Source organism: Rhinatrema bivittatum, chromosome 3 (assembly GCF_901001135.1).
Source record: "Rhinatrema bivittatum chromosome 3, aRhiBiv1.1, whole genome shotgun sequence".
NCBI classification, from domain to species: domain Eukaryota; kingdom Metazoa; phylum Chordata; class Amphibia; order Gymnophiona; family Rhinatrematidae; genus Rhinatrema; species Rhinatrema bivittatum.
This window is the reverse complement of record NC_042617.1, coordinates 493,568,692-493,582,241: the sequence shown is the minus strand read 5'-3', so window position 1 is coordinate 493,582,241 and position 13,550 is coordinate 493,568,692. Positions and strand designations below refer to the sequence as shown.

Genomic DNA, 13,550 nt, shown 5'->3' with positions numbered 1-13,550 from the left:
GATGGTGTGGTAATTCTAAAATTAACATAAACAACATGCCCCTTTTTCTTACTGTTGGCATTTTCCATGCATTATTATTGCATTTTGATGAATCTAGGGGTATAAACTGTAAAAATTTCCTAGAAAACTTATGTGGTCCCACAAGCTGTAATTAAAAGACCTGTAAGAGGAATCTGTTATTAAGAACATAAGATCATACTCAACCATTTCTTCTAACATCCTTCATTTCCTATGAAATACTTTACTTCCTCTTGGTAAGTCTTAAATAACAATCTAACAATGCATACTATAGGAAAAGTTCCATATGCAAACTAATCACCTCCTAATTCTTTCACTTAGTCACTTTCCAGTCTCACCATCTCACTTATTCCAAACATATTTGGCATTTTACCTTTCCTCCCCTTTCATTCATTTTATCTAGCAATAGCACACATTATAAGCTACATTGTGGGGGTCATTTTCTAAGGAGTTACCGCAGGAGATAAATTTGCAAATCGTGCTAACACGAATTCTTAATTTAGTATTCAGGGGGTGGAGTTTATGTAAAGTTATCATGTGTGGTGAAATGGCTGCAGTGGTAGCGCAGCCAATAGCTACAACCCTTTCATTTGCGATACAGGCTGGTAAAGGAGTATTGTGGTTCATGATATTCCCAGACAGCCCATTTCAGTATCGGAGAGAGAGAGAGAGAGCGAGAGAGAGAGAGACTTCCTATAATGCCTATGACCTAGACAGGTATTTGTATCCCTATGGGAGGGCCACCTAGTAACTCGAGGTGGGGATTAGGTATGAGCATAGGGGGTTGTGGGCCACTTTCACATTCAACATGAGACCCCCTACGCTCATACCTAATCCCCACCTCGAGTTACTAGGTGGCCCTCCCATAGGGATACAAATACCTGTCTAGGGCATAGGCATTATAGGAAGTCTCTCTCTCTCGCTCTCTCTCTCTCTCTCTCTCATTACCACTGCAATATTAGAAAATGAGTCCCTGAATCAATATCACACCATTCTCAATAAAAACTGTATATAAACAACAATTGGAAAGTTCATTTCTAGACTCAATCACATCTCAGTTCTACTACATTCAGTTTACTCCTGTTAACATTATGGTTTTGTTATATCTTTTAGATTAAACTTGCAGACTGAGAAGGGTGATCCACATCAATACATAATTTTTACACCCCCTGTATTGCAGGACATACTGGTATTATATGATTCCAACTACATAATGCATTTTTAAGCTCTTTCCTCCAAAATCTCAAACAAAACCATGATCTTTAAGGAAGCTGAATTTACCAGTAGGTGTGTGCATGAAATAAAATTGGGTTTGGTTTATTATTTTGGTTCAGTTACTATTTTTTATTCATTTCTTTCATTTTGACTCTCAAGTTCATTCGTTTTATTCATTATGGGGTAGATTTTAAAAGGTGTGCGTGCTACCCAGCGTGCACACATGTACGCCCGATTTTATAAAATGCACGTGAAGGTGCACATGTTATAAAATCAGGGGTTTGCACATGCAAGGGGTTGTACAATTGTGCACCTTGTGCGCGCCAAGCCACACTGCCTTCCCCGATTCCCTCCCCCCTAGCCTGACCTTCCCACCCCTTCCCCTGACCTCCCCCCCAGCCCTACTCTAACACCCCCGACTTTTGTCTTACCTTTTGAACCTGCCTCTGGGCAGGCACAAATTGCGCGCGCCGGCAGCCTGCCAGCACGCGATCTTCCGACACAGCAGCAAATGGCCAATATGTCAGAGGCTTCTGGCCCTACCCATGCTCTGCCCCCGGACCGCCCCCACCCTGCCCCCGAACTGCCCCTGTTTGCAAGCCCCGGGACTTACACGTATCCCTGGGCTTTAGACGCGTCGCCAGGTCTTTTGAAAATAGGCCCGGCGCACGTAAGCCCGGTTACGTGCGTAAATCCTCTGGATTTACGTGCGAAACCCTTTGAATACCCAGCCCTATGTTTCATTTGCTTTTTTTGCATGCACAAGAGATTTTTGGGAGTGGGAGTTGGGGCAGGGAAATCAATTATATGCATACTTTTGATTTTCGGAAATATGCATGTACATGTGCATGCCCACATCTGCACCTACACTGGTCGATGTATAAAGGCATTCATGAAAATCTGGCAGGGTTTCTCTACTTAGTCCTAATTGTCAAAGCTAAGTCAGTTTTAAAGCTTCAGGCTGAAGTCTACAAGTACTTTGTACTCGTAGACACTAGCCCTACATACACTATTATAAAATTACCCTCATAATAGCCTAAATTTCAAACCTATCTGCAGAATGAGGTAGATTTTTAATCATGCAATCAGGCGCCCTTGTGCGCGCGGTTCCTGGTACACATACCTCGACGTACCAATTTTATAGCATACATGTGTTGATGCGCGCATGTTATAAAATTGGCTATCCGCATGCACATGTGTGCCCAATTTTATATGGGTGTCCGTATGCATGCATGAGTGTCGACTTGCATGTGCAAGGGGGAAATTTTGTTAGACGTGCATAGTGACACGATCAGGCCTTCCCCATTTCCCTCCCAGTCCTGCCTCCCTTTTCCCCTCTCTGCCCTGACCCCTAAAACCCCTCTACCTAGACCATCCTTTTCCCTTTCCTCTTTTCAGGGTGCAGGCAGGGAGGGGAAGACTCATGGGTGTCCCAGTCAGCCTGCTGGTACACTGCTGGCAGGAGGATTGAGGGTGATGCAGGTGCTATAATCAACCTGCCAAGAGAATGGCAAAGAAAGAGGCTAAAGAGAGGAGGAAGACAGACCTTGTACCTGCTCCAGCCATCTTGTCGTCTTGTCTTTATTTATTTATTTAGTAACTAGCTAGCCTTTCCATGCACTCAAGGCAGGAGTAGCCTAGTGGTTAGAGCAACAGGTTAAGAGCCATCAAAACCAGTATTTGATTCCTGCTTCTCCCACAAATGGTCCTTGTGAGTTTGGGCAAATTACTTTACTCTCCATTGTCTCACTTAGGCCTAGTTGAATGGTTTTGCTATAAATATTGTGGGAATAGTGCTGTGACAAAAAAGGGAGCTTGGTTAGATTAATTTTGCAGTTATGACATTTTACTCAGACAAGAGAAAGAGAGAGAGAGAGAGAGAGACAGACACTTTATAATGGTCTCATATAATTCTACTTATAATTCTACTTTTTATACCACTGTAAGAGGGGGCATTCTGAACTTGGGGTAAGGTATTGATGATGGGTTAGGTTTTAGGCTGCAGTTTTACATGCACAGTCAGAGGTACGAGTCGAGCAACACAGTAGACAACAGTGAAGATGTTCTCTCTTTCTCTCCCTGAAACAGGATTTGCAATAAATCCCATGTTAGCTGTAACACCCAGTTATCACAGGCATAACAATGGGAAAAAAGGTGTAGTCATTTCTGGCATTAAATCTCATGATAGACTATGTAACATTAGGCACCCCTCATTTTCATTACCTCCTCCCACTTGAATAAATTTGCATATGCATCTCACTATGCATTATTTATTGCAGGAGTTAGGGCCCTAACACCCATGATAAGGCCCTAATACGATTTGAAAAATGACACCCCTTAGATTGTATGTACACTTGGGAATGGAAATAACCATAATATTTATTTATTTAATTGTTTTTGATACCGACATTCATTGGAGTACATCACATCGGTTCACATTATAACTATTGGAATAATAAGACTGGGGGGTCTTATTATTGATACATTAAACATTAGAACATAAAAATTAAACAATGAACATTCAACATTCAACATCAGAACTTGGGCTAAGGAGCCTTATAACTAGTACATTAAGGCATATAATCATTATAACTTGAGATTAAGGTGTCTTGTTGTTGATATATGGTAAACATTAGAACATGAAAAATTAAACAATGAGCATTGAACAATGAACATTCAATATTAGAACTTGGGTTAAGGAGTCTTATAACTAGTACATTAAGGCATATAATCATTATAACTTGAGATTAAATGTGTCTTATTGTTGATATATGGTAACATTGAAGAAGGAGGAGCATGGTACAAGTGAGAAAGACATAGAAAACAAAGAAAAAATAGAGAGAGAATGGAGAGAGAATGGAGGGGGGGGGGGGGGAATTAGTCTGTGCATGTGGAAAAGGTGAACAATTAAATCCAGAGAGCATGAATACCAAAATGTAAAATACGCAAAGCATAGAATATATTAAAACAACAAAAATAAATTATATTCATAAGAAAATTAAGAACATTGAATGAGGCAAAAATCTAAATGTAAAATATAAAACTACAATAAAACAGCAGAATACGTTAAAAAAAATAGGGACAGAAATAAAGACTAAACACATTAACCTTGGAAAGCCTGAGAAACAAGTCATGTCTTGATCACATATCTAAACACGAGGAGATTCTGACTTAGATGAATCTCTCTAGGAGGAAAATTCCATTGCAGCCACACAGAATACATGTTTGCGGGTTCCCAATAACTTAAATTCTGTCAATAAATAAATTTTTTAAGAAGTACTTTTTCTGCAGCTAAGTATATTTTATCATGTTTTCTTTTATTCTAAGGAACGAATTATCTATGCAAATACATTTTCAATGGGATAAGTTTGCATCCCATTGAAAATGTATTTGTGTGAAACTGGCCCCTGTTACAAGCTTGATAGTTTAGTAATATATCTTGATGCACTAAACTGCTTAATTACCTTAATCACTGACAAATTTAACATAAGAAATATTCGAGAAATATATTTTTGCCTCCTTTAACAGTGTTTCAAGATGTCCATGTGATGATATTTGTTGGATTTGGCTTTCTGATGACTTTCCTAAAAAGATATGGATTCAGCAGTGTTGGACTCAACATGCTCATTGCTGCTTTTGGTCTTCAGTGGGGAACTCTGATGCAAGGACTATGGCACCTCCATGATGGAAAAATTGAGATTGACATCTTCAAGTACTATTTTTTTTCCCCTTTCTTGTTTAGATATTGATTACTTGTTTTAATTCTTTATATTGATGATCAAGATATCTGATAGGGATGTGAATCGTGTCCTCGATCGTCTTAACGATCGATTTCGGCTGGGAGGGGGAGGGAATCGTATTGTTGCCGTTTGGGGGGGTAAAATATCGTGAAAAATCGTGAAAAATCTAAAAATCGCAAAACCGGCACATTAAAACCCCCTAAAACCCACCCCCGACCCTTTAAATTAAATCCCCCACCCTCCCAAACCCCCCCCAAATGAGTTAAATAAACTGCGGGTCCAGCGGCGGTCCGGAACGGGCTCCTGCTCCTGAATCTTGTTGTCTTCAGCTGGCGCCATTTTCCAAAATGGCGCCGAAAAATGGCGGCGGCCATAGACGAACACGATTGGACGGCAGGAGGTCCTTCCGGACCCCCGCTGGACTTTTGGCAAGTCTCGTGGGGGTCAGGAGGCCCCCCACAAGCTGGCCAAAAGTTCCTGGAGGTCCAGTGGGGGTCAGGGAGCGATTTCCCGCCGCGAATCGTTTTCGTACGGAAAATGGCGCCGGCAGGAGATCGACTGCAGGAGGTCGTTCAGCGAGGGTTCCGGCGCCTTGCTGAACAACCTCCTGCAGTCGATCTCCTGCCGGCGCCATTTTCCGTACGAAAACGATTCGCGGCGGGAAATCGCTCCCTGACCCCCGCTGGACCTCCAGGAACTTTTGGCCAGCTTGTGGGGGGCCTCCTGACCCCCACGAGACTTGCCAAAAGTCCAGCGGGGGTCCGGAAGGACCTCCTGCCGTCCAATCGTGTTCGTCTATGGCCGCCGCCATTTTTCGGCGCCATTTTGGAAAATGGCGCCGGCTGAAGACAACAAGATTCAGGAGCAGGAGCCCGTTCCGGACCGCTGCCGTTCCGGACCGCCGCTGGACCCGCAGGTTATTTAAGTCATTTGGGGGGGGTTCGGGAGGGTGGGGGATTTAATTTAAAGGGTCGGGGGTGGGTTTTAGGGGGTTTTAGTGTGCCGGCTCACGATTCTAACGATTTATAACGATAAATCGTTAGAATCTCTATTGTATTGTGTTCCATAACGGTTTAAGACGATATTAAAATTATCGGACGATAATTTTAATCGTCCTAAAACGATTCACATCCCTAATATCTGAAGTACATTTTTTAAATATGTAAACAAGAATTGCCTATATGTTTCACCCTACAACTAACACATTCCAAATAATACTGGCATGAATTTGAAAATCCTCGGTGGAGCACATATTTCTAGGAATACTATTATGATAAAAAATGGAGGTTGCACCAATAACGAGAGCATAGGAAAAGTCTGGGCGGCAGATGTGAGGGAAGGAAATAAAAGGGATAGAAAAAAACGGGTGCAGGTAAGGGTTTAAGGGATTAAAGTCAAAGATTTTATGCAGGTAATTGCATATTTACCTTCTTAAAAATGGGTCTGAGTACTGCTCCTGCCCTTGGTGTGGAAAAAACAGATACAGAATATCCATACTATTGTGTATAGTTAAAAAAAAAAAAAAAGGGGGTGAATTTAGGTCGGGGAGTGAAAGTATTCACAATGATTTCATTTTCAAATCAATAAGCATACTTTCAGACACACAGTTTACACCTGCTCCCATGAGGGGAATTTTCCTTTGAAAATGTAATTGCTTTACTTGTGAGTACAAATATCCATGGGCCTTTAACCTGCCCCTGATTATTGCCCTCCCTATGAGAGATAAGTATACTGGGGACACTATGCAGGTGTTAATCTTGCATTGCACTCTATCAGTGACTAAATATATGTCCACCTTTTTTTTTCTCTGCAGAATGATAAATGCAGACTTTAGCACTGCAACAGTCTTGATCTCATTTGGAGCAGTCCTTGGAAAAACAAGCCCAGTCCAGATGCTGATCATGGCCATAATTGAAATTACTGTTTTTGCATGCAATGAACACCTGGTTGCATTTCTTGGGGTAAGAATTGAAATGTTTTGTTTGAAAGAAAAGATGTGCTACATCACTGAGATAGCTAAATCAGCATTGGGGTAACCTGCATGGAGTGGAGGTTAGAACTCTAAACAGCATTAGCATGATGACAGAGGGTACAAATGCATCAGAACTTGATAAAAAAAAAAATGGGGAGACCATCACTTTGTTGGACTTTCGCCAGGCTTGGGACAGATATGAAAGGAGGGTTGAAAGGTCGTGTGGAAGACCCACAATGGGGAATTGGTGTTGAGTTGCATTTGGGACTTTTATGCACAAATCTCCTAAAAGAAGATGACTCTCAAATGGCAAACTGGATGGGATATTTTGATCTTTTTCTGCCGTCATTTACTGTGTTACTCAATTTAGTATGTGTAAACATGTGCTGCAAATACTTATTTTTCTTCTCTGTGAGCCCTGCCATTCATGTTTTTTCCATCATATCCCTGTCTCAGATATTGCCAAGTCCCTCATGCATGTAGGACAGGGGTGGGAAAGTCCGGTCCTCGAGGGCTGCAAACCAGTCGAGTTTTCAGGATATCCCTAATGAATATGCATGAAATAGATTTGCATACAACTGAGGCAGTGTGTATTCAGGTCTCTCTCATGCATATTCATTAAGGATATCCTGAAAACCCGACTGGTTTGCAGGCCTCGAGGACTGGAATTGCCCACCCCTGATGTAGGATATATCAACATGCTGGCCGCATCTCCACACACTCCATCTTTAATATGACCAGATGGAATTATCTGGTCACACATAACATAGTTACAATGCCATGTCATGACATAATAACTATCTGGTCACATTAAAGAGGAGTGTGTGAAGATGCTGCCAGCATAATAAGGGACAGGCTCAACCGATTCTGTTTTATAGATATAATATAGATATAATGGGGCAAAACCATGACTGGCTCAGCCTGTCCTTTATGACATGGAACTATATTTACCTTAACTTTACCTTATGCGCCTTTGGTTTCTACAGGCATGTGAGGTTTTTACTCCTATATGAAACAATGGAAGATAGCGTTCTGATGCAAGAGACTCCACCAAGCTGTGGAATGCTTGAGTTGTCTTTATTGAAAACCTATTAAAACACTGAAAATCTCATGTTTCCAGAAACATTTAGTTTTCTAAAAAAAAAAAAAAAAAAACAAGTCTCTAGTGTTTTCACTAGGGTAAAAACCTATTATAAATAACATCTTTAATATTAAATCACAAAGATAAAAATGGGCTTTTGTTTGCTTTTCTACATGAGAGGTTATTGCTCAGTATAAATAATATTTCAGTGAGAAATGATGAAGGCAAAATGCAACTACAAATGTGGATTGCAGCCCTCAGTGGAAACTCTACCTTAGAATAATATCAAGGAATAACATAATAATTTAACCATCACCTTTATTGTCTAACAAATAATTTCTTACTATACTAGTGCTAATATATTTCCATATTCTAATGACTTCTGAACATTTTCTAGCTATAATACAATGCATATTTCAATTAGTTTTCATTGAATTTTTGTTTAAAAATAACTAGAATATTATTTATACTGTACAAAGAGAGGTCATTTTTCAAAACAATTTTGCTCTGTTAAAATGGATTATTGCATCTAGATTTCCATGTCTGAAAATTGTCCCCTGGAGAGCTAAAAATACATACAAGCTTTCACAGTGCATGCATTTTTAGCCAGACTGTGAGGAGACATTCCTGAGATCATGTTTTGTTATGCCTGTGACCGCGAGTACTTACATCCTGCACTATTCTCCTGCCCTCCCCGGTGCTGCTCACTGCACAGGCTTGTCTGCTTGCCACGTTCAGCAGGACTCGCCTCGGTGGCATGGATGCCGCCTCTCCCTGCTCCAACGCTGGGCCTTCCTAGGCATGTGCGCGTGTCTCAGGCCCCGCCTTTGAAGCCTCTTTGGCGGGAACCTCGGGGGCATCCCACTGTGATGACATCATTGGCCTCTCATTCATAAGCTCCATCATCGCCCTCAGCAAACTGATTTGGCAACAAGTTCCATCCTTGGACTCAACTCCTGTGGATCCTCGAGTCGTCGTCTACTGCCTTCCTTGGACCCTGTCTGGCACCAGTGTGCGTTAGTCGGGCAGTTGCTCTCCTGACCTACCCTGCTCCTCGGGCTGGCCCTGCACCTCCTGGGTTCCATACTGCCTGGCTCCAGCTACTTGAGTCTCCTCCAGATTCGCAGTTCCCATGAGTCCCTTGTCTGGCCTCCTCGCTCCTCGGGGCTGTGCCTGCATCCACGTCTAAAGACTAGCAGCGCTTGCCCGCTCATTGGGCTGCATTTATTTTAACGTTCAACCTAGCCCTGTCCAACTCCCCGGGGCTGGATCCCAGCTTGTTCCTGTTTGTCGCCTGTCCCGATCCTCGAGTCAGCTCCTGCTTCATCTCTGGCTACACCTCCACTCTCCAGGGTTCTACCTTCATCAGCTGCTTGGGTCAGGACCGGACTACCCGATCCCGTGGGTGGTCTACATTCCAAGCTACATCCATCACGCTGCAGCTGCGTCCCCTTGGAGCCGACCTTCTAGAGTTAGCCATCCAACTCCAGGTTAGCCATTTAAATGTTTAGTTTTGAATATAAACTTCATTAGACTTCTGGTCAATCTACTCTACGTTAAGAAAAATATAGTCAAAGCACATGACTGTGTCATATTGCAATGAACAGAATAAAATTTCCTTTCCCAAAGGATTCATGTGGCTCCTAAAATATCATAACTTTGTCTTAGTCTTTGGAAGTCTTGGTGCAGTTGACAGTTGCATTTTTGTAATGATCTAACTTTAAATTCATATTATAGTTCAAGTCATCTCCTCTTCCTGGTCCCACCATAAATAGCAAATTATCACATATTACAGGTAGCATGATATACAGTTGAACAAACAAGAATCTTTGCATATAATTTTAGTATAATATTAGTAGCCTTGATTTCAAAGTCAGTATTCCTTGTAATTCAAAATATCTGCCTAACTTATCAGCGCTTGTTTGGCTCAACAGCTATTAGTATTGCAACCCTTCTAACTGTCACAGTGAATCCAGCAAAGAAAACTTTCCCAATTCAAAATTGTATTGAACTTATATTTATTATAGGGGCAATTTTTAAAATGTTCAAGGGACTGCAAACTTATTTTCAATGCGTGACACCATGCAGGGTTTTCCTTTGAAAATAAGGAGGGCCGCTGAAATGACCCCAAATTTTGGTAGGTAAATGTGCACTGCTTTAAAGCAGTTGCAAATATGCCCATGGAAAGTATTAGCAGGGCTTTCAATGTTAAAGCACCATGCATACTCTCCCTCTTCTGTCTTGGCACACCCCTACCCCACATCTTTATGCCAACAAGCAAAAGTACCCATGTTTGTGACCAGAGTAAGTACTTTAACTCACAGAGAGGGGTAAGCAAGTTTTTTCTATAAAAACCTTTGAAAATTACTTGTGGAAATCAATGGATCTCCTGTAAGAATAGTGAAAATATTTGGAGAGCCTGTGAATGGCTATGTTATCCGTATAAAGTTATGCACTTAGGGGAAGATTTTCAAAGATGCACGTGTGCGTCCATGTGTGCGTGCTACCTGGCGCGCACACATAGACGACTGATTTTATAACATGCGCGCCTGCCCCCTTTTTCATGGGATTCATCATTCTGCGAAGAATGATGAGGCCAGCCCGTAATTTGATTTATTTCAAATAAAAAATAAGTTTCATTTCATTTATCAATTCCATTCATTTGTTTCCCATTAAAATGAAAAGGGGACTCAATACAACCTATTTTGGGCTCCAAAATTGGAGATTTCTAATGAATCTCAATGAAACCTGTGGGTAAACATCATCAGAAGGGGGAGGAGTACAAGACATCAAGACTGTGTAAAAGTGGCACCAAAAGTAGTATGAATAGCCCAAGGCATCATGACAGGACAAAGGAGCCCAGCAGAGGTATCCATAATCCAAGGCACTGTAAGAGCAGCAAAGCAACAGCAGGATTGGTAACAACACCCCAAGGTTCCAACAACGGGTCAAAGGGTACCAACAACAGTGCTATAAAAACTAATGAACTAAAAGAGATGCAAAGTAACACTAAGAATGGCATGAACAACTCAAGGCTAGTCGTCCAGGGCAATCATTTCCCTAATGTAGCATGTGAACACTTTTGATGCTGCCTGTATCCTACTCAGGGCAGCTCAAGGCAATCTGTCGAATGAGGCGAGGGATGAGATGGGGTCACTAGCCCCGCCTCCCTCTCACTCTGCCCCATCTCTCGCCGGCCCCTATCCCTCCTCCCTTCAGCCGCTGCCGGCACGCAGGCCTGGCCTCCTGCGGTGTCAGCGTCCCTTCTCCACGCCACTGGCCTGGCCTCAGGCAACAGTGCCGTCCCTTCTCTATGCCGCCGGCCTGGCCTGCAAAGGCGGTGCCAGCCCGTGTCGACGTCCTTCCTCCTCCGCACCATTGGCCTGGCCTCCGGCAGCGGCAACAGCATCCCTCCTCCCTTCAGCTGCTGCCAGCCTGGCCTCCAGCGGTGGCAGTCTGCACTGCAGTAGCGACCCTCCCCTTTCTTGCCACTGCCAGCCTGGGTCAGCAGCCACGGCAGGGGCAGGAAGAGTGAGGCAAACTCCACAGTGGCATTCTGAGAGGGGCATTTTTTGCCTCCTCAAAATTTTTCCTCCTGAAGTGACTGCCTCATCCTGCCTTATTATAGAACCACCCCTGCTTCTATTATGGAACAGTGAGATGATTACACATCCAATATGCTCCATGGTAACTTGCTGCTGATGTGTGACTGGGAGCTACTTGCCTATCAACTGATTAACAGGGTACTCAAAGTAAAAAAAAAAAAAAGTTGGATTTCCTAGCCACATAGTACCTGAAGGTAGGGTGATGAGTGTGGGCCATGTCTGTGTCATCTGTGAAATATGTTTTGGACATTTTTAAGTCTCAGAGCTGGATTTATTTGTTTATTTATTTATTTATTTATTTATTTATTTATTTATTTTTTAAATCTGGGTGGATTTTCAGTAATCCAACCCAGGTTTTCACCAGAACGCCAAGTTCTGGAACCCAGCAGTGAATTAGTGTCAGCGTTGATACATTTGGTAAATGGAAAGGGATCCATATTTTGGAAAACCTATTTCTGAGAGTGAGTGAATAATAAAAGGACACATGACATTTCTGATCCCCATTTAAAAGATGATATCAAACAGAAGCAATTACTCTGAGATCAGTGTATTCCAGACAGAGAAAAAGTTGTTGTTTTGAAAAAGAGCCTTGAAAGAAAACTTCCCTGATAAAGGGCTTAGAGAAGAGAGGTCTGAGAAAAGAGCTTGTACTTTCCTTCTGCAAGGTCTGATTAGAACTTGTGAGTTCTACCCGGGGGTCCAAGAAAAATAAAGAAAAATTGTCTTGGTTTTGGAGACTAAAACACTTACTGCTCTCAAACAGAAGAGTTACGTAAGAAAATATCCCTTCAGAGAAAAAGGGAAAAAGAAACTTGAAAGGAAACAGGAGAACACAAGTGAACGAGTATAAGTTTCCTCTGGCAAGAAATTAGTTTCCCACTATTGTTCCTGACCAGCATTAGTTAGGGAATATATAATTATCCTTTGTTTTTACAGTTAGCTCAAAAGTCCAACCAGCCATCGAAGACACAACATTCTAGGGAACATGTTTAGTTTTAAGAAGAACTGTTGGTGCTAGGGAGTCCGTTTTCTTAATTGAATAAAGAGTAAGGTAGTTGGTACAGAGCTGTGAAAGAGGAACAATCAGCGCATCCAAGCTACATGCTCAAGGAATGCCAGATAAGTCTAAAAAGGAAAAAAAGTTAAATGCGTACACACCAGCTAAAGAAACAGGCCTATTTGTAAAAGACCAACAGAAAACACACCAGGAAAGAAAGGACAGTGAAAGAAAAGGAAAAATAAAATGCACAAAAAGATACCAGCCTTATTGTGGGATCCTCTCCTGTGTACCCTGTGCCTTGGGCCACTGCCGCATCATCGCTACAGGACCCTCACCCGTGTTCCCGTACTTCAGGGCACTACCATACCATCTCTGAGTGAGAAATCCCTCAGTGTACCCTGCGCTGCAGGCCACTATCGCATCACCACTACGGAGAGACTTCTTTGGCGTACCCCGCTCTGCAGGCCGTTACCGGATCTCCTCGTCTGAGGTATTCCCTCTGGGTATACCCCTCTGCTCAGATTTTGTTACTTTTCCTGCACCTCCCACTCCACAGGCTGTGCCTTTCTACCTCTCTAATAAAGACTCTATTCCACAGCTGTGTCTGATGTCCGCTGAGACCGCACCTCCCGACGGTGAGGCTCACAGGGCTCCTGTGAGTGGTACCATCTCTTACCTCGGCCCAGGGCCCTCACACCTACAAGTCATAACCCTACACATGATATAAGGATCTTTACTGATTTCTACAACTTAATCTGATAAGAATTTTCTGTTCAGGACATGTAAATGAATGGACAGTTCACTAACAGTGTCATTTTTCAAAATGCGATGGGCCAATATGGCGTGCTTTATTGTGTATGATAATGCCCCAACGCACACGATAATGACCGCATCTCGATGGTAAAATTTAAATGAGGGA

At 42.4% G+C, this 13,550-nt stretch overlaps 1 protein-coding gene across 1 annotated transcript in view; it reads left to right on the top strand.

Annotated features, from left to right (window-relative positions):
• Positions 1-13,550, top strand: part of RHAG (Rh associated glycoprotein) — a 96,449-nt gene that overhangs the window by 29,438 nt on the left and 53,461 nt on the right. Inside the window, exons 2-3 of the mRNA XM_029596107.1 lie at positions 4,762-4,945; positions 6,787-6,934. Of these exons, the coding sequence (XP_029451967.1) occupies positions 4,762-4,945; positions 6,787-6,934 (332 nt within the window). The remainder of the gene's footprint in view (positions 1-4,761; positions 4,946-6,786; positions 6,935-13,550) is intronic.